Source organism: Sprattus sprattus (assembly GCF_963457725.1).
Source record: "Sprattus sprattus genome assembly, chromosome: 2".
Lineage (NCBI taxonomy): Eukaryota > Metazoa > Chordata > Actinopteri > Clupeiformes > Clupeidae > Sprattus > Sprattus sprattus.
In genome coordinates, this window is record NC_137921.1 from 39,319,836 (window position 1) to 39,344,102 (window position 24,267).

The window sequence follows — 24,267 nt, forward strand, 5'->3', positions numbered from 1 at the left end:
GGTTCACTTGCTAATTTAAACGATAAGCTATCCCTGCAGCAATGAGCAGAAAACGAATACATGAAGTCACTCGAACAGCGGGAGCGAGCAACAGCACACAGTTGACCTCCTCACCAAACCGAGTGTAAGTTTCGCTAAAATAAGTTACATGCCGTGGTTTGTCATGAAATAACAGGTAAATCTGACAAGGTTCTATTGAAAAATAAAACCAAATGAACGGTAGATAATCTGTTCTTAGATGTTGTGAAGGTAGCCTTTCCCAGCTGTGCACCCTCCCTTTGTGCATACCATGCACGATACTAAGGTCACAAGTCTGTTTTCAGTTCCCCTAAGAGTATTGCACGGCAATTTTGTTTTGCAGATGCGCCTGCTCCAACAGCAATAAATGAAATTGCGGTGCTCAAAATAAAGATGGAGGCTGAAATGGAGAGGGAGGAGATGATTGAACTTCTCCTAAAAAGACAAGGTCTACCTCCAGGAGGAGCTGGTGTAGATAGATGCCTCCTTCCAGGAGGACCTGGCGAAGAAACATGCTCTGATGCAGGATATATAGTTTTAAAAAAAGAAAATTAGGAAGCAAGCAGGTATATTCCTACTGATGACATCGTTGTGCAGTGGTTAATTTAATGATGTAACCTTGGTAATTCCAGCTACTAAATATTTCTTGATTGTTTTTCAGAATTTAAAAAGTGTGACATCTCGTGCTCATTCGAAAGTCCCCAAGACCTCGAGTCTTCTCTGCCAGATTCATCTCTGGAGCCACCCAGGGAAAATAAAGGGAAGCAAAAGAAGAAAAAATTGTATAAATCAACTTCACGTGAGCAGCTAGACTCCGAAAGCCATACGCACAGCCGTGTTCCAAGTAAGTTGTGATTTAGACCAAGCAAGTTTACTAAAAAGAAAAAAGCGGGGTTGTAGTGTAGACTATGATATTACCTCACCAGGTAAGCAGAGGACACTGGGGTAAGTAGCAATATAAAAAAGACAAGAAAGCAACCTGTAACAAATTGTAAGGAAGAGAGTATTAATATGTTTTTTCAGTGAAAATAAGTGAGGGCAGCTTTGCTTTGCTTTCTTTAACCATACATTTCTACAAAACCATATGAGGCAAATGCTTTCACATTGGTTTCAGTAAGAACATAATGGGTTTCATAGTAATGAAGGTTTCTGTATTAAATGCAATGAGAGGGTGTGCTGTGGCTTTAAAAAATAAAGCATTTGAAAAATGTTGATGTTGCTTTGCTGGAATTTACCATGAAGTTCTGATTGGTGTCTTGAGTAACTATTTCAGGTATATGAACATGTACCTTTTTCTTCTTATGCCTCTTTCTGTTTAGCGAGGAACACCAAAGGAGTTATTTTGAGATATGTGGCCGCCCGGGAAGCCTTCAAGAATGGGAGTCCATTTAATGCTGTAGGGGTGGATCACAACACGGTGGCCGTTGTGGCTGTGCATTACAACATTTCATGCCTCACATAATGAATAACTTGTCTACAGCAAGTTTGCTGCTATCAATGCTCTGGGCTATGTTCAGCAAGTGCTGTAATTACAAATAAAAGGGTTTTCATCTGTATCGTGTTGTATTTACTGTCAGAGCACTCATTTGTTTGAACAAGTTCATAATGTCTTATCTTATAATAATCTTATATCTGTTCATAACAACACTACCCTTTTGTCACTTTACTTAAAGCTGACAAAGTCCATTTATAGAATCTTATATCTGTTCATAACAACACTACCTTTTTGTCACTTTACTTAAAGCTGACAAAGTACACTTTTAGAATCATATGGCAGTTTATAATATTCTATGTCTGTATAGCAGCCTAGTCACCATACTAATAAACCATCAATGAATATGCATTATATATCACAGAGGTGGTTACGATGTGCCGTGAAGACCCACGTACATAGTTATAATGAATGCTACAATGACTTAGCTACTTTTTGAAGGCATTATGAATGTTCTTATAGGCCCTCATTTATGCAGGCTTCATAGGATTCATGACGACACACACAAACTTATGATCACATATTTATACTGCATCATTCTATCTTAGATTATAACCATTTATAATTAACTGACATAGTGTATCAGAGCGGTGGTTTTGAGTCATTGTGGAGATGCTATACATAGTTATAAAGAGTGCACAATGACTTATGGCTACTATTTAACGTCATCATTAATGTCCCTATAGGACCTTATAAAGGCAGGCTTCATAGAAAGTGATAGCCTACAGATAGACTGACAATCACATATTTATAATGCATTATTCCGTCTTTAATTATAACCATTTATAATGAACTGATATCATCGCCTTTTACCCCTACTGGGGCTTAGGCCGTCAACAAGGGTTCTCCAAGCATCCCGGTCCTGCGATAACTTCTCCAGCTGTCCCCACGTGTAGCCCATCCGCTTGGTGTCTGCCTCCACCTCTCTGCGCCAGGAACTTCTTGGTCGTCCTCTCTTCCTTTTTCCTTGGGGGTTCCACTTCAATGATTGCCTTGTTACATTTGAGGCGGGTTTGCGGAGAGTATGTCCTATCCATCTCCAACGTATTTTGATGATCTCTTCCTCAGCAGGTCGCTGGTTGTTTTTTTGCCACAGATCTTTGTTACTGATGGTGTCGGGCCAGTGGATACAGAGTATTTGTCTAAGGCAGTTATTGATGAAGGTTTTTTTTTTTTTTTTTTTTTTTTGAAAAATGAACTGATATAATGTATCATAAAGGTGGTTATGAGTCATCATGAAGACATTATACATAGTTATAGCGATTGCTACAATGACTTATAGCTTCATTATAAGTCATTATTAAGGCCCTTATAACGCTGGGCTTCATAGAAAGTGTTACCCAGTTTTCTATATGTCCTTCCTCCTCAACCTCTCTGTTTCTCTACAGCCTTTTTCTATTGCGTACACCATACATCTGTAATTAAGTGTGTGCGTTTGTGTTCTTTTGAAGATGGGACTGTTGGCTGAAAATGCTTCCTTTCACTCTAACATCCCACCGGCAGCAGACCTCTCTGTGGGAATCATCTACTCCATATTTGGTAAGGATGCTTAGGCTCTTCAAGGCTTTAATGACCTTCCAAAATCAATCTCTGTCTGACCTGTCAGAATTGTAACCTTACCCAGCATAATCATAACCGTATATCATAATCACAATTCATCTTTTATAGCCACACTCTGCCATAATCATACCACTACCGGATCAGTCATGATATTTAATAACCATAACCATATCTAAACCAGTCGTGTCCAGTTGTGAAATATCATATCATTTATAATAATTTATAACAGTTAATTTCATAATGTCTATCCATGCATGTTGGAGGGTTCCAGAGGTTTATTGCTGTGTAGAATCAAAGCACTCTCTTTGAGGAACTGGGGAGATTCCAATAACTGCACACACTTCATCTCTGAGGATCTGGCAACTCCAAGGACCTGGAAACGCCACTTGAGTGGTACTTGTGCAGAAGAATGGAGGTGACCCCACAGCAATAATTATGCCGTAATTAGAGTTTTTAAAAATGTGAAACAATACAAATGCTCTCTAACTCTCTCCCTCTCTCACTCACACACACAAACATTATGAATAATAAGACTTGCTGTAGTACATCAGCATTTGTTTTCTGGCAGCACATGACAATGTTAGCGCCTCAAACACTGTAAACCTGAACAAGTTCAGAGTACTTAAAACTTTTGATGTAAGCGATTACATAATACAATTTGAGTAAATATATATATATATTTTTTAGGTAAACTTACCTTAAAAATTATACATCCGCTACACTGTTATCATTTTCTTAATTTTTAAGTTCTCTGAACGCATATTATTCATTCAAAACCATTCAGGATTTTGCCTCGTCCGATATTTGTGTTTCTCTGGGTCTTTCACAAACTAATTATTACACTCTTACAAGTTTTTGAAAGGGTATCTCCCTTATGTACCAACTTCTTGCGCAACTCAAGCTCTTACTGTAGGGAGAACTGTCATTGGTCGACAGCCTTCCCAGTGTTGCCAGATGTACATTTACATCTGTGATTTAGCAGACGCGATTTACAAGGAATTTTGCATTTATAGATCAGGAGCAGTTTAGGGGTTCACACTTATACACTTAGGGCCTGATTTACTTACAGGATTGCGCCCATTTCTGGCGTAAAATAGCGGTCGTAAACATAAAACGGTATTTACTAAGGGAGCGAAGCGCATATTAACGCTTTGTGGGTGTTGACGGGGAGGACACAAAAAGGTGGGTGGAAACATGCGCAAATATTTGGGAGGAGCGAAGATAAGTGCGCCTAATGATGTATTGCGGGGTATTTACTAAACTGCCTGGCAAGCGCACATCTCCGATTTGCGCGCTAATTCTCCGCCTCATAAAAGCTCGTCTTAACCAGGAAGCGCATTTTCATTGAGTTTGAAAACGTTGATATGGCAGCAGTGATAAGAGAAAGGCGAAGAAAGAAGACTGAGACAGCGCACAGAAATATTTTTTTCAACTCGTATAACACATTTTCAGTTAAATTAACCACAAATCATTAGACGGTACAGGTTAACCAGCCACGCAATACTTCAATTACTGAACCAGATCAGAGACGACATCTAACCCTCCAACCGGAGATCACATTCCATTCAATCAGTTGGTAAACATTGCAAATATTGGCACCGGATCATTTCAAACAGTTATAGTATCAGCAGTTGATATATCTCAGCCTTCACAAATATTCACACAGGTACTCGAAGCATTGCTATGGCGCACTGGTCAATACATTTCCCCACTGCCACAGCTGAAATTATAGACATCAAACAGGACTTTTTTTGAAATCGCAAACTTTCCAAACGTAATATGAACCATTGATTGCACCCACGTCCATATATATTGTACTGAACCCATGTCCCTTGTAGAAATTATGAATCTCGCCATGTACACATCTATATTGTTATAATAGACAGTTTATGCATTAATGCCACCAATAGCATATTCTTTATAATCGTGTTCTTTAAAAAATCTTGCTGTAGGTGATGGCGGGCAGAACAACAATATATATACAGCGCACACATTGAATCAGGTTCAGTGATTGAGCGAACGTGAACCAATATATCTATCTCCACTTCGCGGAAGCTTCATTTTCTCTTCCTAAATAAATACCACGGAAAATGCGGAAAAACACTGTGCGTTAATGTGCGAACGCAGTTTAAGCAGCGGTCGCAATGTTAGTAAATCAGGCCCTATATAGGGCGGAGTAAGCACAGTTTGCCCAGCGCAGATCTGGTTTGATAAATACCAAGTAAAATGCGCAAAAACACAGTGCGTTAATTTGCGAACGCAGATTAAGCAGCGCTCGCATATTAGTAAATCAGGCCCTAAGTAAGGAGGAGTGGGGAATCAAACTAGCAACCTTCCAACCTCTCGATTACTAAACGATTCCTCTACCTTAAGTCTGCTGTCTCCGTCTCTCATCACAAGATCTCTGCAATGGTGTACTCAACGACGTTGATGACGTCAGATACTTAACAAATATGAGTTGTCAGGCAATGTTTACTCAAACAAATACATTCCAATACAATTAAAACGTCTTCACTTGCTCAGAAAACGTATACATTTAAAGTTGGGTCAACTAAATACCAGGTTTTAAGTACTGAATACATAATGTTAAATGTTAAGTTAGTAGAACTGTTTGGGTTTACAGTGTACTTCAACTCAGTCAGTAGAGTATAGTTGACCGGTAAGCACCTAGAAAAAAAAAAGACATTTTCTCCTTCAAATTTGAGAGTCATTTGTATGGAGTTAGATTTGTCTCAAAAATAATTTACGAATATGCCTTGAGTTGCACACGTGTTTTGCAATCCACAAATACAAATTTCCGATTTGTAACTTGTGTATTGGTTTTTACAAATATATGTGTATTTGTAAATATATAATTTTACTTTTGTGAAACAAAAATCCATTTGTGAAACTGAAAATTCTGTTTGTGAAAAAAAGCCATTTGTGATACTGAAAATTCTGTTTGTGAATCGTGTCTAAGCATGTCTCAGCATTTGTGGATCAACAATCACACGTTCGTATTTTTGAGGCAATCGTTCCGCAATTTTGAGACATTCTTTCCACTAACTGGTAACTCGTAAGCTCGTGATTCACGAGCACCATCCAGCATATGGCGCTGTTGTTCACTGATGTATCTTTACCTCGCCTTAAGACGGACGAAGAAAGAAGATCGCTGCTTAGAAGTAACGACATGGTGTTAGTTGGATGGGTGTGTATTTGATAACATTTATGGATGGTGTATGTTGCTAGTCTGTAGTTTTAAAGTTTTCGTTTTATTTTCAGCCACCTTGTGTTCACATTCAGTTAATTCTGTTTGTCTGTCTGTGGACAAGATTTCTCAGAAACTACTTAGCGGATCTTTTCTGAAATTTTCACAAGAGGTGGATCTTGGTCCTGGGACATCCCTATTAAAATTCTGGATTCTGGATCCGGATCTTTGTTTTCACACCTAAAGTGACATTTCTCGAAAACCAATGACCGGATTTTAATGAAATTTACAATGAATGTAGACTTTGGGCTATTGTTCAGATGAACATTTTAGATCTTGCTTTACTATCAACGTCAACCCTTGCTGGAGGTCAGAAATCTCGGATTGCTCTTGTTTGATGTCTGACTGTCCTTGGGAGGGAGTCACACTAACGTTAGCCCCGATTCCTCAGGTAACCATCATAACGACACCTATTAAAGCCCCAGACCTATTGACAGCTTTCGGGGTACATGTTACTTAATATTAATTTTCTGTGTCAACCAGGATAACTGATTTTTAACATATAAAAAAAAACGGAAAACACGTTTCAGTTGAAATCCAAACAAGTTACCAGTCGTAATCTAGACACCACCTCTACTGAAATATGTAAGATTGATTGATTAAAAATTATACTAGATGTATCTTAATAAAGGACAAGGAAAATTTGTTGGAAAATTCTTCATACTCACAAAGGAAGGTGGCTGCTCTGCTTGTCCGGCCATGGTTTCCAAAGTTTTATCGCAGAAATGATGGCCCACTTGAGTTGAGCTAAAGATATATCAGTGAAAGTTTTATCGTAGAAATGATGGCCCGTCTTAAGGCGAGGTAAAGCTATATCAGTGAACAACAGCGCCATCTGCTGGATGGTGCTTGTGAATCACAAGCTTACGAGTTACAAGTTAGTGGAAAGAATGTCTCAAAATTGCGGAACGATTGTCTCAAAAATACGAACGTGTGATTGTTGATTGTGACGGTCGTGGTGCGACCGCACATTAAATGCATACGGATTCCCACTGTTTAACCACTAGTGCACCCAACAGTCATGGTTTGCACACACACGCACACACAAACACTCATACCACTGATTGCAATTGGAGCCTTCCTCTGTGAAACTGCTAATTGCCCAGACTGGCAGGGGGGACACCAAAAATGGTCTGGGCCATCCAACTTGGATAAAGTGGATTTTAACAAACCTTGGACACATCATTTATTTATGTCAAAGTAATTTATTTGATTGAGGATCATGACAATATTATGTTTGTGTCTCAGGCTCTGTTTTGTCATTGTTGTATTGTTTGGTTTTGTGTCTACCCTGGGGTGTGGAAATGGTGCTGGCCGCCATGTATATATGTTCAGTGTTCTGTCTAGTTGAGGGAGTCTAATCTTGTCAGGTATGTGTTCCTATGTTGACCGAATTGAACTGCTGATTGTCGTCCTCTACCCAATATAGAGGCTTAGCAGGTTCTGTTATGTTTTTAGACTGCTGAATATTGTCCTCTGCAGATAGAGGCCTAGCATGTCACACTGTGTATCTGGAGGCTGTTGCTGTTTGTCCTCTGCCATATTCAGAGGCTTAGCAATTATCCAGGAAAGTTAAGTATCAATAAACATATATTGTTAAACCCTCACTCTTGTCTCTGAGCTTTTGGGCCAAACCCACATTTTTGACGGCAACCGAGGCTCGGCCCGTCACATTGATCCACAAATGCTGAGGCATGCTTAGACACGATTCACAAACAGAATTTTCAGTTTCACAAATGGCTTTTTGTTTCACAAATGTAAAATTATATATTTACAAATACACATATATTTGTTTAAACCAATACACAAGTTACAAATCGGAAATTTGTATTTGTGGATTGCAAAACACGTGTGCAACTCAAGGCATATTCGTAAATTATTTTTGAGACAAATCTAACTCCATACATTTGAAAGTCCTTGTGGAAACCACGGAACAGCTTAACCATATTTAGTTAATTTGAGTCCTTTCTCTTCACAGTGACAATGTCAAAAAAGTTGTCATACACCTCTGTGTAATTGGATGTTAATGTCTGTGTGAATAAGTCAATGTAGGTATGTCGAGATCAGTGCCATTTGAAACCTTAACATTGTGTTTCTGTGTTATGGAGAGAGTATACAATTCCATTTGCATCTCATTCTTTTATATCTACACATTAAATTCATGTCAATCCTTTTCACAGAGACAATGCCATGGGAGTAGTCATACATGTGTATGGAACTGAGTGGTAATGTGTTTCTGGGGGTACATTTGAATTTGGGTCTGTTAAGACTAGATCCATTCAAATCATTACATCGGTCTTTACAATTCTGTAAGGGTATCTTGTCTTGATATTCACACAGCAGCATCTTTTCACTCTCCCCCTCTCTCTCTTTCCTCTCTCTCTCTCTCTCTCTCTCTCTCTCTCTCTTGCTCTCTCTCTCTGTGTGTGTGTGTGTGTGTGTCTGTGTCTGTGTTTCAGGAGTATGTTCCCTATGTGGGAACAGTGTCTTGTTGTACATCTCCTATCGGAAGAGGCACCTGTTGAAACCAGCTGAGCTCTTCATCGTTAACCTGGCCCTCAGTGACCTGGGCATGACACTCAGCCTCTACCCCATGGCTGCCACCTCCAGCTTCTATCACAGGTCAGTCACACACACATACTCTCACACACACACACACACACACACACACACACACACACACACACACACACACACACACACACACACTCACACACACACACACACACACACACACACTCACACACAAACATAAATAAACAAACACTAAAATATATACAGAAACAAGACATATATAACAGAAGTAACAAAGAATAATAGATATCATTTTTTGCTGCGGGCTACACACTTCGCACATCGTGATGAAACTGTGTGAAATTAAATCCAGTGTTATGTTATCAGAATATTGTTGCCCTATGTGTAATAGCATAGCCATCCATGCAACAGCCCACAAACATACTTGTTATACTAGTTACTAGACTATTTCATTACATGCATAATATTACACACATAAAGAGATGACATAGCTGAATACCTTTGTCTTTTGCATGTTTCTCCACTTACTTTGTGTTTCCTAAACTGGGCACCTGATGGCTTAGACCTTTTCCTATCCATTTGTCTGCTGATTTGGAATCAATACATTACCCATTACCCAATACAGCATCAATACATTATATCCATCTCCCAACACAGCATGTTAGTAAGCAAGTAATGTACAAGAGGTAAGAGGAGACCTGAGGTCAACCTACCCCTCCCCCCTCCCTATTATGTACACTTCTCCCACACTCTTACAGATTAGATTTAAAGTATTGTCTATGTCCTACAGGTGAGTGAGACACACTTTTAATACCCCAATTTGGTATAACATACACATATTTCACGTGTCTGATCGGTGAGTTTATATTCCCTTCCCTCTCAGCTCATGTGGCATCCTTTACATATCCAGTGCACTCACTCCACCCCTTTACAATGTCTTCAATATTCTTTCCTCTGACAGTATCTGTCTTTCTCCATTGTTGGGGGTCTCTGTAGGTGGTTGTTTGGAAGAGATGTGTGTCTATTCTATGCGTTCTGCGGTGTACTCTTTGGAATCTGCAGTCTCACAACTCTAACTATTCTCAGCACCGTCTGCTGCCTGAAGGTCTGCTACCCTGTTTACGGTGCGGAAACCTTCTCATGATCTCTTCTGGCATGTATACATGAACTACGGCACACATGCTAGACATGATTTCACAATCACTGAAGCGCACTGTTGCATCCCAACACCTAAACAGACAAACACATACCAGGAGACACTGACAAAACAGTCCATACTCATTACATTAACCCTGAACCTATGTAACAGAGTTTATCATTTGTGGGTTTCCTATTTTTATATATGCTTCCTCTCATTTTCCCACTTCATTATATTTGTGTGTGTGTATGCATGCATACATTTTATTGTGTGCGTGTGTGAATGTAACTGAATGTCATTGGGAGCTTCTCTCCTGTGTTTACAACCCCCCCCACACACACACTCTCACACACACACACACCTACACACAAACAAACACTCTCTCACACACACACACAAACACTCACTCACTCACACCTACCCACCTTGCCTCTCCTCAGGGAACTGCTTCACCCATCGTCATGGCAGCGCCCTGGTTGTGTGCGCGTGGGGCTACGCGCTGCTCTTTGCCTGTTCGCCGCTGGCCGGCTGGGGAAGCTTCGGCCCGGAGCCCTACGGCACGGCCTGCTGCATCGACTGGGGCCGCTCCAGCCACGAGCCCCTGGCGCGCTCCTACACGGTTGCCCTGTTCCTGTGCTGCTACGTGCTGCCCTGCGCCCTAATCAGCTCCTCCTACACGCACATCCTGCTCACCATGCGCCACTCGCGCCAGGCCCTGCGGCAGCACTCGCACAGGCGCGTCCACCTGCACACCCAAACACGCATGGGCAACATCCAGATCGTTATAGTCAAGGTGAGCCAAACACACGGTTGTAAGCATAGGAACGATATACTCTATCTAGACATAGAGGAAGTGAGCACATGCAGATGCTCATGGGCAATGTGAAGATCCATATATTCAAGGTGAGCCCACTACAGGGATGTAAACATATGAATCATATCTTCTACACCAGGGGTGGGCAATTATTTTTTCCAGGGGGCCAAATGAGCAACTGAAAATATTTTGGAGGGCCGGGCCAAAATGCCGAACTCAATTATGCATAATATACATTTTATTTCTATATAAAAAGCAGTAAATGGCATTGTTTTGACCGCTGGTAAGAGTGTATGTTATTATTTGGCAATTCAAATGTGACATTAGCTTTCAAAAATATCATTTATTAAAATTGAATTTCCAAAATGATAAACAAAATGTGAAACATTTGACTAATTTTCAGTCACATTAATAACAAAGGGCATTTTGAGTTTCATATACTATTGAAACAAGGATTTTCTTAGCTTTCTAAAGACATCACATCATCTTTGTAGCCAAAATAAACAAGACAACAAGTCACTGAACTGTGTAACTGTGTAAAGAAAAGTGTCCCAGTTTTGTTGGCTTTATATGTCTATCTATATCAGTGGTCCCCAAACGTTTTAGGCCCAAGATCACCAACCTTTGCCTTGGTGAAGGCAAGATCTACCTATTGAGCCGTTGAGAGAAAAAGACCGTCCAGACTCCAAACTGCACTTACAGCTTATCTTTGTATTAGGCCTAGTTGTAATTTAATTAAATCAAACACTTTGGTCCAGCTTTAAAATTGATGTGACCAAGAACACATTTAACCAGGGGTTCTCAATTATATCAATTATCAATCCATCTCAAACTATAATTTTTCTAAATTATTTCCACAGCCCATATAGAACCACAGACACAATTATTTTATTAGTTTAACGCTGAAACTATGTGTCAGATTTCATCTTCATATCCAATTTAAAATCTCTATCTGTCTGTAATACCGCTCGTGGCCACTACGCAACTTCGCGCTCTCACACTTGCCATGCATACACAGTAATAGAAAGCACACGCAGCATCTACTGTTTGGGCAAACCTGGATACAGGGCTGTTAACTATGTGTTTTTCGCCTGGAAGTCTCTAGAAATCTGGCGCATTATTCAATTTCAAGTTCAATTTAAGAATCCTCCTGAGAACACTTCAGCTGTGTTCAGAGATATTTTCTGACTATGGTCTTCCGAAGTCCGAAAGAAAACAGTTTCGAAAACGAAAATGATTTATTTTTTATTTTTTGGTGATTGACAGGGAAAGTGTCCGAGTTTGACATGTCGATCATGATCGACGGGTTGGGTACCTCTGGCCTATATTAAATATTTAATGTTTTCAGAACTGTGCAAAACAAAAAAAGTATTTTCTAATTATCATGTAATCTTTCGCGGGCTGGTCAGAATCACGTACAATGCCCAGGTCTATTCTACACAGTTACAACAAGTTAAAACGCATGGAGACTTGTGCACACTTGAACACATACACACAGCACACATATTTCTCATGAACTGAAGGTCAATCAAATCAAGGTGATGTAATGGCGTGGAAAAAGACATCTTCAGTGTTACCAAAGTGGGGAAACACAAACGCACACAGCTATGTGAATATTCCTCACATTCATTCTACTCATATACCGTTGAGGTGCGATTTAAGACCCTTGTTTACACACACACACAAAACGTTTTTTATCTGTCCCTCCCCCTAGCTGAGTGTGGCCGTCTGTATCGGCTTTCTGATTGCGTGGAGTCCGTATGCAGTGGTGTCCATGTGGGCGGCGTTTGGCCACTTCGAGGACATTCCCCCACTGGCCTTCGCCATCCCAGCCCTCTTTGCCAAGTCGTCTCCCCTCTACAACCCTCTGGTCTACCTGCTGCTGAAACCCAACTTCCGCAGTGACCTCCACTTCCTGCTGCAGGCCTGTGTGTGCGTGCGCTGCTGCTCAAAGTCAGGGTTCCCACACCCGTGCTCCATCTGTGTTCGCGTCCTGCACTCACTGCATCAAAGGGCTGAATCTGCCGCTGGCTTGGGGCAACCAATGGTAAGCCAGAGAGAGAGAGAGAGAGAGTGAGTGAGAGAGAGAGAGAGAGAGAGATTCTGTTTTCCCTTAAAGGCAGAACAACACAGTGTGTCAGTTGATAGTTAAAGATGCTTGGATCACTGTGGTCAACTGCTTTTGAATGCATTTTCTCATGCCTTTTTTCAAGCTGTTTATCCTCTCTTTCTCCTCTTGACTCCAATCCTCCATTTCCACTGTTTCTCCCCTCCTCTCACCTCACTTTTCCCACCCACACCCATCTTTCCTTCCCCCTCTCTTGCTCCATTGTTATCCTCTGTATCTTCTTTACGTTCCCTCCTCCTCTTCATCTTCTACCCCCTTCCATTCACCTCCTATCTTCTCCTGCACCATTCCCCATCTTCCTCTTCCCGACAGAGTGGTGTGGAGCAGTGTGTGTGTGAGCACTGCCAAGACCCATTTGAGCACTTCAGGCACTACCCCCGCGGTTGCCAGACAGGTGTCAACACCGTGCAGCTCTCTCTGGAGCCCGTGCACACACACGCAGTGCCGCCTCTGCGTGAACACTTGCACGCCACACACTCACACACACACACAAGCACACTCACTCTTGGAGAGATCCCCAGCAACCGGTGTGTGTGGTCGTGAGAGGGGAAAAGAGCGTGAATATCGACAGCCTGGAGATCACAGTGGAGACACTGCAGTCATCCTCCTGAGTGTGTGTGTGTGTGTGTGTGTTTTTTATTGTTTATGTCCATGTGTGTGTGTGTGTGTGTGTGTGTGTGTGTGTGCCAGCATGTGTTTTTTGATTGGGTGTGTATCTGAGTATTTGTATGTGTAGATTATGCTGGAGTAAGCATGGCAACAAAAGCTTAAACCCTCCTTTGTCAGTGTGTGTCAGTGAAATGTGTGTAGCGTATGGGAGAATTTCTACTAGGGAGAGTCCACACAGAAGGCAGCTATTTTTATTTATATTGTCAATGAATACTCCTGTTTTGTATCTGTCTACATTGGTATTCATTTTTTTGCAGATGTTTTGTTACTCTACCCTAGCACGAAAGAACAAATAACAATGAAAATACATATGGTTAAAGTAAACACATTACAGTGTGACCTAAAGACAAAACTAGTTACTTTTGATTTTGTAAAGTTAGGTGTTTACCTACTATGCTTTTCTTAATTTTTGTATTACAATGTCTTCTTTACCTCGTAAATTACCTAGACAAACAGGACCAAGAAAGAAAGAACTATCTTTCCTCTGCTTTCGTCACACAGTAGTTCAAGAGCGGATTTGGGATGGAAATTCAAAATATTACTCTCCGAGCGAAAAAACAGTGCCACGTGCCAAACCCATCCTTATAACCAAACTTATGATTAACATTACTTCTCATTCTCACCTCCAATCTCTCACTCTGGGAAGTCACCAGAAGGAGGGCAGACAAAAATGTGACAAGGAGGAAAAAAGACATCAAAAGGACAAATGTTGACAGATTTGGGCGAAAGATAAAGATAAATAAGTAAGCTATGTACTCATAGGGCTTTTACGGTGTGTACTGAAAGAAATGTTGGGTTTTCTTTATAAAATGTGTAGTCATGCTGCTGCACTGATGAATCAATTAAACTGTTTCTGGGTTGAAGTGTGTGCGAATGTACATCTACACCCCACTTACTAACTGCAGAGATCTAATGGTCTATTGGTAACCTCCAAGTTAAACCTTTTGTACATACATCAGTTGCACTGTTTTTAACACAAATGTGGCTGGGTTTGTGTGCCTGTGTGTTTGTGCCAGTGTGTCAATGGACATGAAGTCACAACAGTGTGCATTAGTAAGACTGTCAGCACTTAAGGTGCTGTCTCCATGGTAACAGGGCTGTTTCTGTGGTTCAACTGAGAGGATTCAGTCTGAGGTGGGAGAGGGAGAGCCACAAATAAATAAGACAGAAAGAGAGAGAGAATGATGGAGGAAGGAAAGAAAGAGAAGGCTGGAGGAGTTCCTTTGAGGAGCAGAAAAATCAAGGAAATAATGACATACAAAATGGAACTGAGGAGAGCTGAGGAGGAAAGAAAAAAGGGCGGGATTCATTCACAACTGAACTTCAAACAAAAGAAAAGAGAAAATCCCGCCAAGCGGCACATGGGCACGTGCCGTGTAGGTGTCAGATGGTCACACACAGACATCCATTTTTACAAACACTCATCCACATGAACAACATTGGTCTTTAAACAGGTGCCTCAATGCACAGACACCAACATGAATGTCTGGACGGCATATGTGCCTATGACCACAACCAACTCAGAAGATTTAGTCGTCAATTCAGAGTGAGCTGATGTGGATGAAAGAATGTCTCTGCCCCCACCCCCTTCTGTCTCTAACACATAAACTCATTAAGCACCCCTGTCCTGTCAAAAGGAAATCATTATAAATCCTCAAGAAGCCCACTGTGTGTGCGTGTCTGTCTGCTGATGAAATTAAAAGTGATGAATGAATAGGAGATCAGGAAATTAATGGAAAGTCAAAAAAGGGGGTGGTGGTATAAAGAGATAGAGTGTGTGTGGGTGTTGGAGGGGGTGGCTAGATTAAGAGAGGGAGGGAAGCATCTTATTTATAGAACAGCTCCTACCCTCCCCAGCCTCACGTGAAACTAAATTTATCTCTCCGGAAGCAGACAGCAAACACACAACACCCTGTTCGTATCACACCCACGCATTCATACAGATTATCTCTCACAAACTCTGCACATACGCACACTCTTTATCTCACAGGCAGAGGCTCGCCCATATCGCTAAACGTAGTGCATTCACTTTCACAAGAACACATAGGCTTAGGCTACTATAGCCATCGCAAAGACAAGAACACGCCATCCAGTACTTTGTTTTCACATTACCATCAAGATTCCTCATTCACATCTAGCCGTTGGGGCCATTCGCTGAATCATCTAAGATGTGGGCTATACATTTCAATGTGTGTATGACGGGGTTTTCCGGAGCGCATCCACAACTAACTACACGAACACGTGCTCGTGACGTCCTTTCTCACAATTTCCGTTCTCCGGGAGAAGACCGGTGAGTCATCCTCACGTGCGGGATGGATGGGGTGGGGCTGTCACTGAGGGGGACATCACAAGTCGTCAATGGCTTCTAATCTCCACAGGGATGACGGTAAAAGAGAAAACGTTAAGTATGTGTCAATATCTTCCCTGGGTGTAACTTTTAGGTTAAGTGGCACAATGATAATGATGACGGTGTCAGGGGGATAATGAGGTCGAGTCCACGTCCACAATGTGCGATATTCTAAAAATCTTGGAAACTATTGGCAGTGAGGAGTCGCTCATTTATGTATGCGTTTGTGAGTGTGAGAGAGAGAGAGATCTTGGGGGACATGTCATGACTTCAGCCTTTCTACTCGTATTGCGTGGTAGCCTACGAAGTCTATCGTTGGCTAAATCTACGCTAGATTTAATTTCCACTAATGTCCTTGAATGTGTCAATAAACATAATAAATGCATTTTTACCTACCTCTCTTTAATCTGGTGTCTGTAAATGGATCGATATCCCTCTAAGAAGAGTCGGACTGGAAACTAATTTTAGCCCTGGCAATTTTAGTCTGGACTGACCCTGTTTCCCCAACATAAGGCTGACGCACCACAATATCAGTCTGTAACATACTGTAGGTAGGCTGAGCAATATCAAATTGGCAGCGCTGCTGTTGTTTTAGAACCATGAATCATGTTATTCTGGCATTGACGCGCTTTCTTTACATATTTTGTGATATGGTTTGGACAAACTAATTTAATTTTGGGTGCGCACAATAATACGCACGATGACCCTCAGCAGCAGCCTCCCATTCTTGCACCTGATCTCCACTAGTTCAGCCTGCCTCCAAACTCTTTACTCACGGTGCGCTTAATTTTGACTGGCAGTGGCATTGGCAACGTTATTTTTTAATTAATGTGTTAATTTAAAACATTTTGCATCATTAGCGTCGAGGTTTTTTTCTCTTTCTCCGACCTTTTCCGCTCCACATTTTCTCTCTTTGGGACCATTATTCATTTGCATTTTGGATTGCTATCTTCATAATAGCGTCCTTCGGTCTTGATTTGAATATTTCCCGCCTGACCCACATTGCTGGTGGCCTTGGGGCCCATAGGGCATTTGCTAAATTGCCAATCCGAGCCTGTTCCTAGGTGACATCAAACTTCTACTTTCCATTAACCTTCATTCAACCGAGGCTCACACGGCAGCAGCCCCATCTCTGTCCGGACCTAAACGAACAACTTAATCCGCTAATGGAAGCGAGAGGGATCTGTCTGACTGCGGCCACCGGGGCAGTATTTATTAGCGACTTCATCACTTGTGTGTTTTTCATCGATTGACCCGGTTCCAGTTTGTAGCATGGGAGGGAAGGCGTAGGGTTTATGTTGGTTGGCCTTGATATTAATCAACTTCGTCGTTCAATGGACGGTGTTGTGATCTCAACGCTTTGCAATGCAAATGTGCCACTTACAGTATTGGCCGATTTTTAAACAGCAGTGCGTGTACTTGCATAGCGTAGTCATACCTATGGTAACTATGTCGTCGTGGCGTAGACAGTATTTGTTCGTGAAGCAAAAAAGCTGCATTCATACATCCATATAATTGGAGTAGGCTATGGGAACGTGGACTGAGGACAGGTCCTCAAGGACAGCATGTTTTTTTTAATTTTAAATAAGGAGTCCTCAGTAGATACCAATTAATCAATTGATTTACGTCTGTCAATGCTACGCAAGAAGACATTGATGAATGTAAACTTTTAAAATAAAAGCAGGCGTAATAATGGAAGTCTGTTATGTGATACTGCCATCTAGAGGCAGCTATTTGATTCTACCATCTGCAAGACAGGTGGAAGTGCGGCTTATGACACACCTTTGGACAGGCAGAGTTTTGGAAAGAACAGAAACTTACTACACTATGATTACAGGTCATCAGTTTAAAAAAAAAAAAAACATGCTCCTTTCAAGTATCATTTGTAAGTAGTCTAGGCTACTCACAGCAACATTATAGTTACTATTAAAAAGGATGACCTTTCCATTTTTAAGCAATGCCTGTGTAACAATGTAATTCCCTCTCCTGGGCTGCCAACATCTCAGCAATAGTCAAGAGGGCACAGCAGCTGTTAAACTTCCTGAGAGTGCTCAGGAAAAACAACCTGGAGTGCAAACTAATGGTGGCCTTTTATCACTCCACCATCGAAAGTAGGCTATCCGATGTGCTGCATTTCGGCGTGGTACTTGGGTTGAACTGCGGCAGACAAGAGAGCCCTCCAAAGGTCGTCAACACAGCCCAAAAAATCCCGGGCTGCTCATTGCGCTCCCTGGAAAAACATTGCCCACTCGCGCTACTTCGACAGGGCCAAAAACATCATTAAAAAGACACATTACACCCAGGCTGCTACCTGTTTACTCTCTGGCCTTCTGGAAGACGGTACAGGTCCTCCAGCGCAAGGACCATGCAGTGGCGGTTATACAAGGAATAACCCCCCGCAGAAGGGGAAAAAAAATATATAACAATATAAGTGAAAGAGAAACTTACATTTCTCAATTGCACAAATTCTTCAATAGAACATTTGAACAACACACTTAAGAGAATCAATTCTTCACAAAACAGTATAAGTTACAACATAAAAGTGGCAAAAATAAATACATCAGATATGGGATTATAGGCCTGAAATTATAATATTATGAATGTGCGTTAATTGGAAGAAAGTCAATATGTGACTGACTTCAGCCCACTAATTTCATTAGAGTATTGCTATACAGTGGACCCAGAGGTTAACTGTCCCCCACGCCTCCTCCCCTCCCCCCTTCTCACACAGCATCTGTGCACGGCACTTTCTTAGCAAGCAGGGGGCGACAATTTGCCAATTCCCCACACAGTGATAATATAGACAATAGAAAACTGCTTTGCGGCCCAGATGATTTAAAAAAAAATATATTGTTCCTGCCGCCCCCCACGGGTCATGAAAAAGTGCCACCCCGGGTTAGCCGCTTTGCCCGTGCCCTAAACCGCCCCTGGGACCATGACTTTTCTCCCGCCGGCCATCAGAATATTAAACTCAAACAAGCACTAAAATATCAGACCAGACCACACAACACCAGACCAGACCAGATCAGACCCTTGGCCTGCCTCCTGAGAAGTAACGGTTCACTGTGGAGGACACCAAAGACCAGACCACACCCCACCACACCACACCACACCAGACCACACTGCACCAAACCCCACCACACCACACCTCACCAGACCACACTGCACCACACCAAACCACACCCCAACACACACGACCAGAACACACCACACCAGACCACACCGCACCGCACCAGACCAGACCAGACCAGTTCGGATTGGATCAGACCCCTGGCCTGCTCCAGAGGAGAATCTGTTCACTGTGGAGGACAACAGAGACCAGACCACACCCCACCACACCACACCAGACCACACCACACCAAACCACACACCACACCATACCAGACCAGAACACACCGCACCACACCAGACCAGATCGGATTGGATCAGACCCCTGGCCTGCTCTCACTCTGGCAGGGGGACTGTCAATGGAAAATAGCCTTTTGGCTACAATTGGGTGCATTTACATTTTAATGTTTATTAATGTACACTGTCCCTCTTCATCAAATAAACAAACTGAAACTGAAACTGATTGCTCCAGAGGAGTAACAGTTCACTGCAGAGGACAACAGACACCACACCACACCGCACCGCACCAGACCAGACCAGTTCGGATTGGATCAGACCCTTGGCCTGCCTCCTGAGAAGCAACGGTTCACTGTGGAGGACACCAGAGACCAGACCACACCCCACCACACCACGCCAGACCACACCAGACCACACCCCACCACACAACACACCATACCAGACCAGAACACACCATACCAGACCACACTGCACCACACCACACCAGATCGGATTGGATCAGACCCCTGGCCTGCTCCAGAGGAGTAACAGTTCACTGCGGAGGACAACAGAGACCACACCACATCAGACCACACCACACCAGACCACACCACACCAGACCACACCGCACCACACCAGACCGGACCACACAAGACCAAATCGGATTGGATAAGACCCCTGGCCTGCCTCCTGAGGAGTAACGGAAAACAAAAGAGGACTGCGGAGGGCACCAAAGGACACCAGTGGTGCATGCTGGATGGACAGCTAGAGGACTGTGAGCAAAAAAGCATAGGGCAAGCTCTATAGGGCAAGGACCACGCGCCTAAAGGACAGTTTTCTCGAAAGCTATCAAAACATTAAACTAAGATAGGAATTCAATGTGCAATATTAACCCTTCCGTCTCTTTATTATACTGCAAGTCACTTATGCCATCCCAGTCACCTTATACATGTGTATCTATTTGATTTATTTTACAATGTACCTCAGGGAGAGTACTTGTACTCCATCCCTCTTCACTTTCTCTCATTTGTTAGTTATTGTATTTTTGGGTTGTGATATGCTGTCCCTCGTGGCACCAACAGGAGCAGCTAACTCTCCCAATTTCATGGTATGCAAACACAATGACAATAAAGGCTTTCATTGAAAACATTTTCAAATTAACAATATAAATATATATATATAATACAATTTGTGATTAGAAGGCCCCTAGATTACATCTAAGTTATTGACCTGTGGGAACATACACTTACCAGCATTGTAAAGGGAAAATACATCACTTGACAATAGTGCATCATACTCAGACAGAGGTTTATGTGGTTAGCTTTGTGTATGAGCTGTGAACGCATCACAGTGTGGTAGGGGAGCTGCACAGCCAAGGACCGCAAGGCCCTTCATAGTGTTGGAAATTATCTTTATTGGGAATAACCCCTTGAGATGTACCATCTCGTTTTCGAGGGGGTCCACAACACAATCAGATTGTAAACATACATTAAATGAACATAAACAGGGCTTCCGGTTTGGGATAGGTAGTGACAAGACGTGTGAACGAGTGTCTCCTGAAACTTTAAACTTAAATACCTAAAGAAACTCCCTAATATACCTACTGGAATGTTTTGGGGATCATGGGGCTAATGGCTGGACCTTTTTTCTTTTCTATATTTACTGTCAATGTTTGGGATTTTATTACGCTTTTTCTGTTAAGGAAGGGAGGCGTGACATGTACACGGTTATATATGAACAAAACGAGTCATGAACACTACATTCATAACTTTGCTGTATGGCTATGACTAACAGTTTACAGGGTGGAGGCGGGGGGTCAACGATCAGGTTTACATCATGGAATGTTAAAGGGCTCAACAGTCCAGTTAAGAGATCTAAAATATTCACTCACCTTAAGAATTTAAAAGCTGATATTATTTTTCTTCAAGAAACTCACCTACGTAATTCGGATCAACTACGTTTAAAAAAACAATGGGTAGGGCAAATCTTTCACTCCGGATTCAATTCTAAAGCAAGAGGAACATCAATAATACTACATAAGAAAATTCAGTTTACCCCCTCTAATGTTATATCTGATTCACAAGGCCGTTGTGTTATAGTCTCTGGTCAACTTTTCCATACACCTGTTCTACTAGTGAACCTGTACGCTCCTAACTGGGATGATGTGGGGTTTGTGCAACAACTTATTTGCAAATTGCCAGATCTAAATCATCATTTTTTGATTTTAGGGGGTGACTTTAACTGTGTCATGGACCCAAATCTAGACAGATCCAACCCTAAAGTACATACACTATCGAAAATGGCCAGTACATTTTTAGATTTTTTTGGTCATGCAGCATGTGTAGATCCTTGGCGCATATTGAATCCTCAGGGCAAAACGTTTTCATTTTTTTCTAACGTCCACCATTCATACTCGAGAATTGATTACTTTTTTATAGATGAAAAACTGATGAGCTCATTGGAGAAGGTTGAATACGGTGCTATTGTAGAATCAGACCATGCCCCTGTACTTATGGATCTGTCTTTCAACCACATCTACACTAGTCGTCCTCAGTGGCGCTTTAATACTACATTGTTGTCAGATGAGATATTCTGCAATTTAATCTCTATAGCCATCAATGATTTTTTGGAACCTAATAGGACAGACTCAGTTTCTCCGTCGCTACTCTGGGAAACACTTAAAGTTGTAATCAGAGGGGAAATAATAGCATATTCAGCCTATCAGAATAAAGAGAGAAAAAGAAAAAAACAACAGTTGATGGATTCAATATTTGATCTAGATAGGAAGTGTTCTACATCTCCAAGTCCACTACTCTACAAAGAGAGAATAGATCTTCAAACTCGGTATAATTTACTTTCCACTTCAGAAACAGAGCAACTTATTATGCGATCACGGGGGATGTTCTATGAACATGGTGAAAAGGCAGGCCGGCTTCTGGCGCACCAACTAAAATCTAAATCTGCATCACAACATATTTCTCAAATTGAAGATACAACAGGAAAGCTGATCACAGACCCTTTAATAATTAATGATATCTTTCAACAATACTATTTTGATTTGTATAAGTCAGAATCGTTTAAAGACACATCACTGTTTTTGAACTATTTTGATAAAATACAAGTTCCCGCCCTCTCTGATGACCAAAAGGAGCGATTAGATGAACCACTGAGCCTTGAAGAGGTTACCTTTGCCATCTCTGCCATGCAAAGCGGGAAGGCCCCAGGGCCTTCGGGCTTCCCTATTGATTTTTTAAAGAAGTTTTCTGATCAGCTGGCCCCCCTACTGTTAGATATGTTTAACCACTCCTTGTCCCAAGGTAAATTGCCAAAATCCCTTACTGAGGCGTCCATTACACTTTTGTTGAAACCCGGTAGGGATGCGTCTAAATGTGGTTCATACCGACCAGTGTCGCTGTTAAATTCTGATTTTAAAATACTCTCTAAACTGTTAGCTATGCGATTGGAGAGACCCTTGCCCTACCTGATTTCAACCGACCAGACAGGCTTCATTAGAGGGCGGCATTTATTTTCTAATGTGCGGCGTCTTTTGAATGTACTTTACAGCCCTTCACCGGACGTCGTACCAGAAGTTGTGGTTTCATTAGATGCAGAAAAGGCATTCGATCGGGTGGAATGGGATAATCTCTTTTTTGCTTTAAAACAATTTGGTTTTGGTAAAACATTTAGCCAGTGGGTCAGACTTCTTTATTTCTCCCCACAAGCATCAGTGGTCACAAACCAGCGGCGTTCACAAAGTTTTAATTTAGCTAGAGGTACTAGACAAGGTTGCCCACTTAGTCCACTTTTATTTACAATAGCAATAGAGCCATTATCCCTTGCCCTAAAATCTGCACCTTCAATACGGGGTATTCCCAGATGGGGAGTGGAAAATAAGCTATCCCTTTATGCGGATGACATGTTGCTTTTCATATCAGATCCACTATCAAGTATCAATGACATACTTTCACTGCTGCACACTTTTGGACAGATCTCTGGCTACAAACTTAATTTATCAAAAAGTGAATGTTTACCTGTAAATAAATCAGCGATGAAAATCCCAGATCATGCCTTACCATTTCATATATCAAGGTCAGGTTTTAAATATTTGGGCATTAAAATAACTCCTGCCTTCAAAGATCTTTATGATGGGAACTTTGCCCCACTTATGGTTAAACTTAAATCAGACTTGCAAAGGTGGGATATCTTACATTTGACCTTAGCTGGCAGAGTGAACTGTGTCAAAATGAATATATTACCAAGGTTTCTATTTTTGTTTCAATGTCTTCCTATTTTCTTATCAAAATCTTTTTTCCATCAGATGGATAAATTAATTTCAAAATTCATATGGAATGGTAAGATCCCTAGGATAGGTAGAGACTTACTCCAGCGACCAAGAGCTGTAGGTGGGTTGGCCCTCCCTAACTTTAGGAGCTATTACTGGGCAGCAAACATCCACAAAATAACGTATTGGGTGCAATCTCCAGATACAGACTGGTGCGATTTAGAGTGCAGGTCATGTATATCGACCTCTTTACATGCTCTGGTTTCAGCTAGCCTTCCTGTAAAGATTTTACAGTTTACATCTAACCCGGTGGTCATCTCCACTCTAAGAATATGGACTCAGTTTAGATGGCATACTAACACGAGGGGAACACTTTTGATTCAGAGCCCGCTGTGTAATAATCACACGTTTTAACCAGCCAAATTAGACCAGACCTTTGCAGGGTGGCATAGGAAAGGGATCCAAAGATTTAGTGATCTTTACAAGGATGGGATATTCTCTAGCTTTAATGATTTGAGTTCAGAGTATGACCTTCAACAAACTGACCTATTTCGTTACTTTCAAGCCCGCCAATTTGCTAAAAGCCATAGCTCACAATTCCCGGCTCTCCCAAAGAAGTCCTTGGTGGATTCACTTCTGGAAGTTCATTTTTGGTTGAAAGGTTTCACAGCACACTCCTACTCGTTAATTATGTCACTTAATGATGTTAAGAT

The 24,267-nt window shown here is 41.7% G+C and overlaps 1 protein-coding gene across 1 annotated transcript; it reads left to right on the plus strand.

The window, feature by feature from the left end:
- Window positions 1-2,961: 2,961 nt before the first annotated feature.
- opn7a (opsin 7, group member a) lies at window positions 2,962-13,543 on the plus strand (the record flags this gene model as incomplete). The annotated part of the gene is given in 7 exon segments (XM_080860150.1): window positions 2,962-3,049; window positions 8,777-8,939; window positions 9,849-9,976; window positions 10,431-10,783; window positions 12,519-12,851; window positions 13,245-13,412; window positions 13,415-13,543. Coding segments are annotated over 7 exon segments (1,362 nt in total).
- Window positions 13,544-24,267: the final 10,724 nt, after the last annotated feature.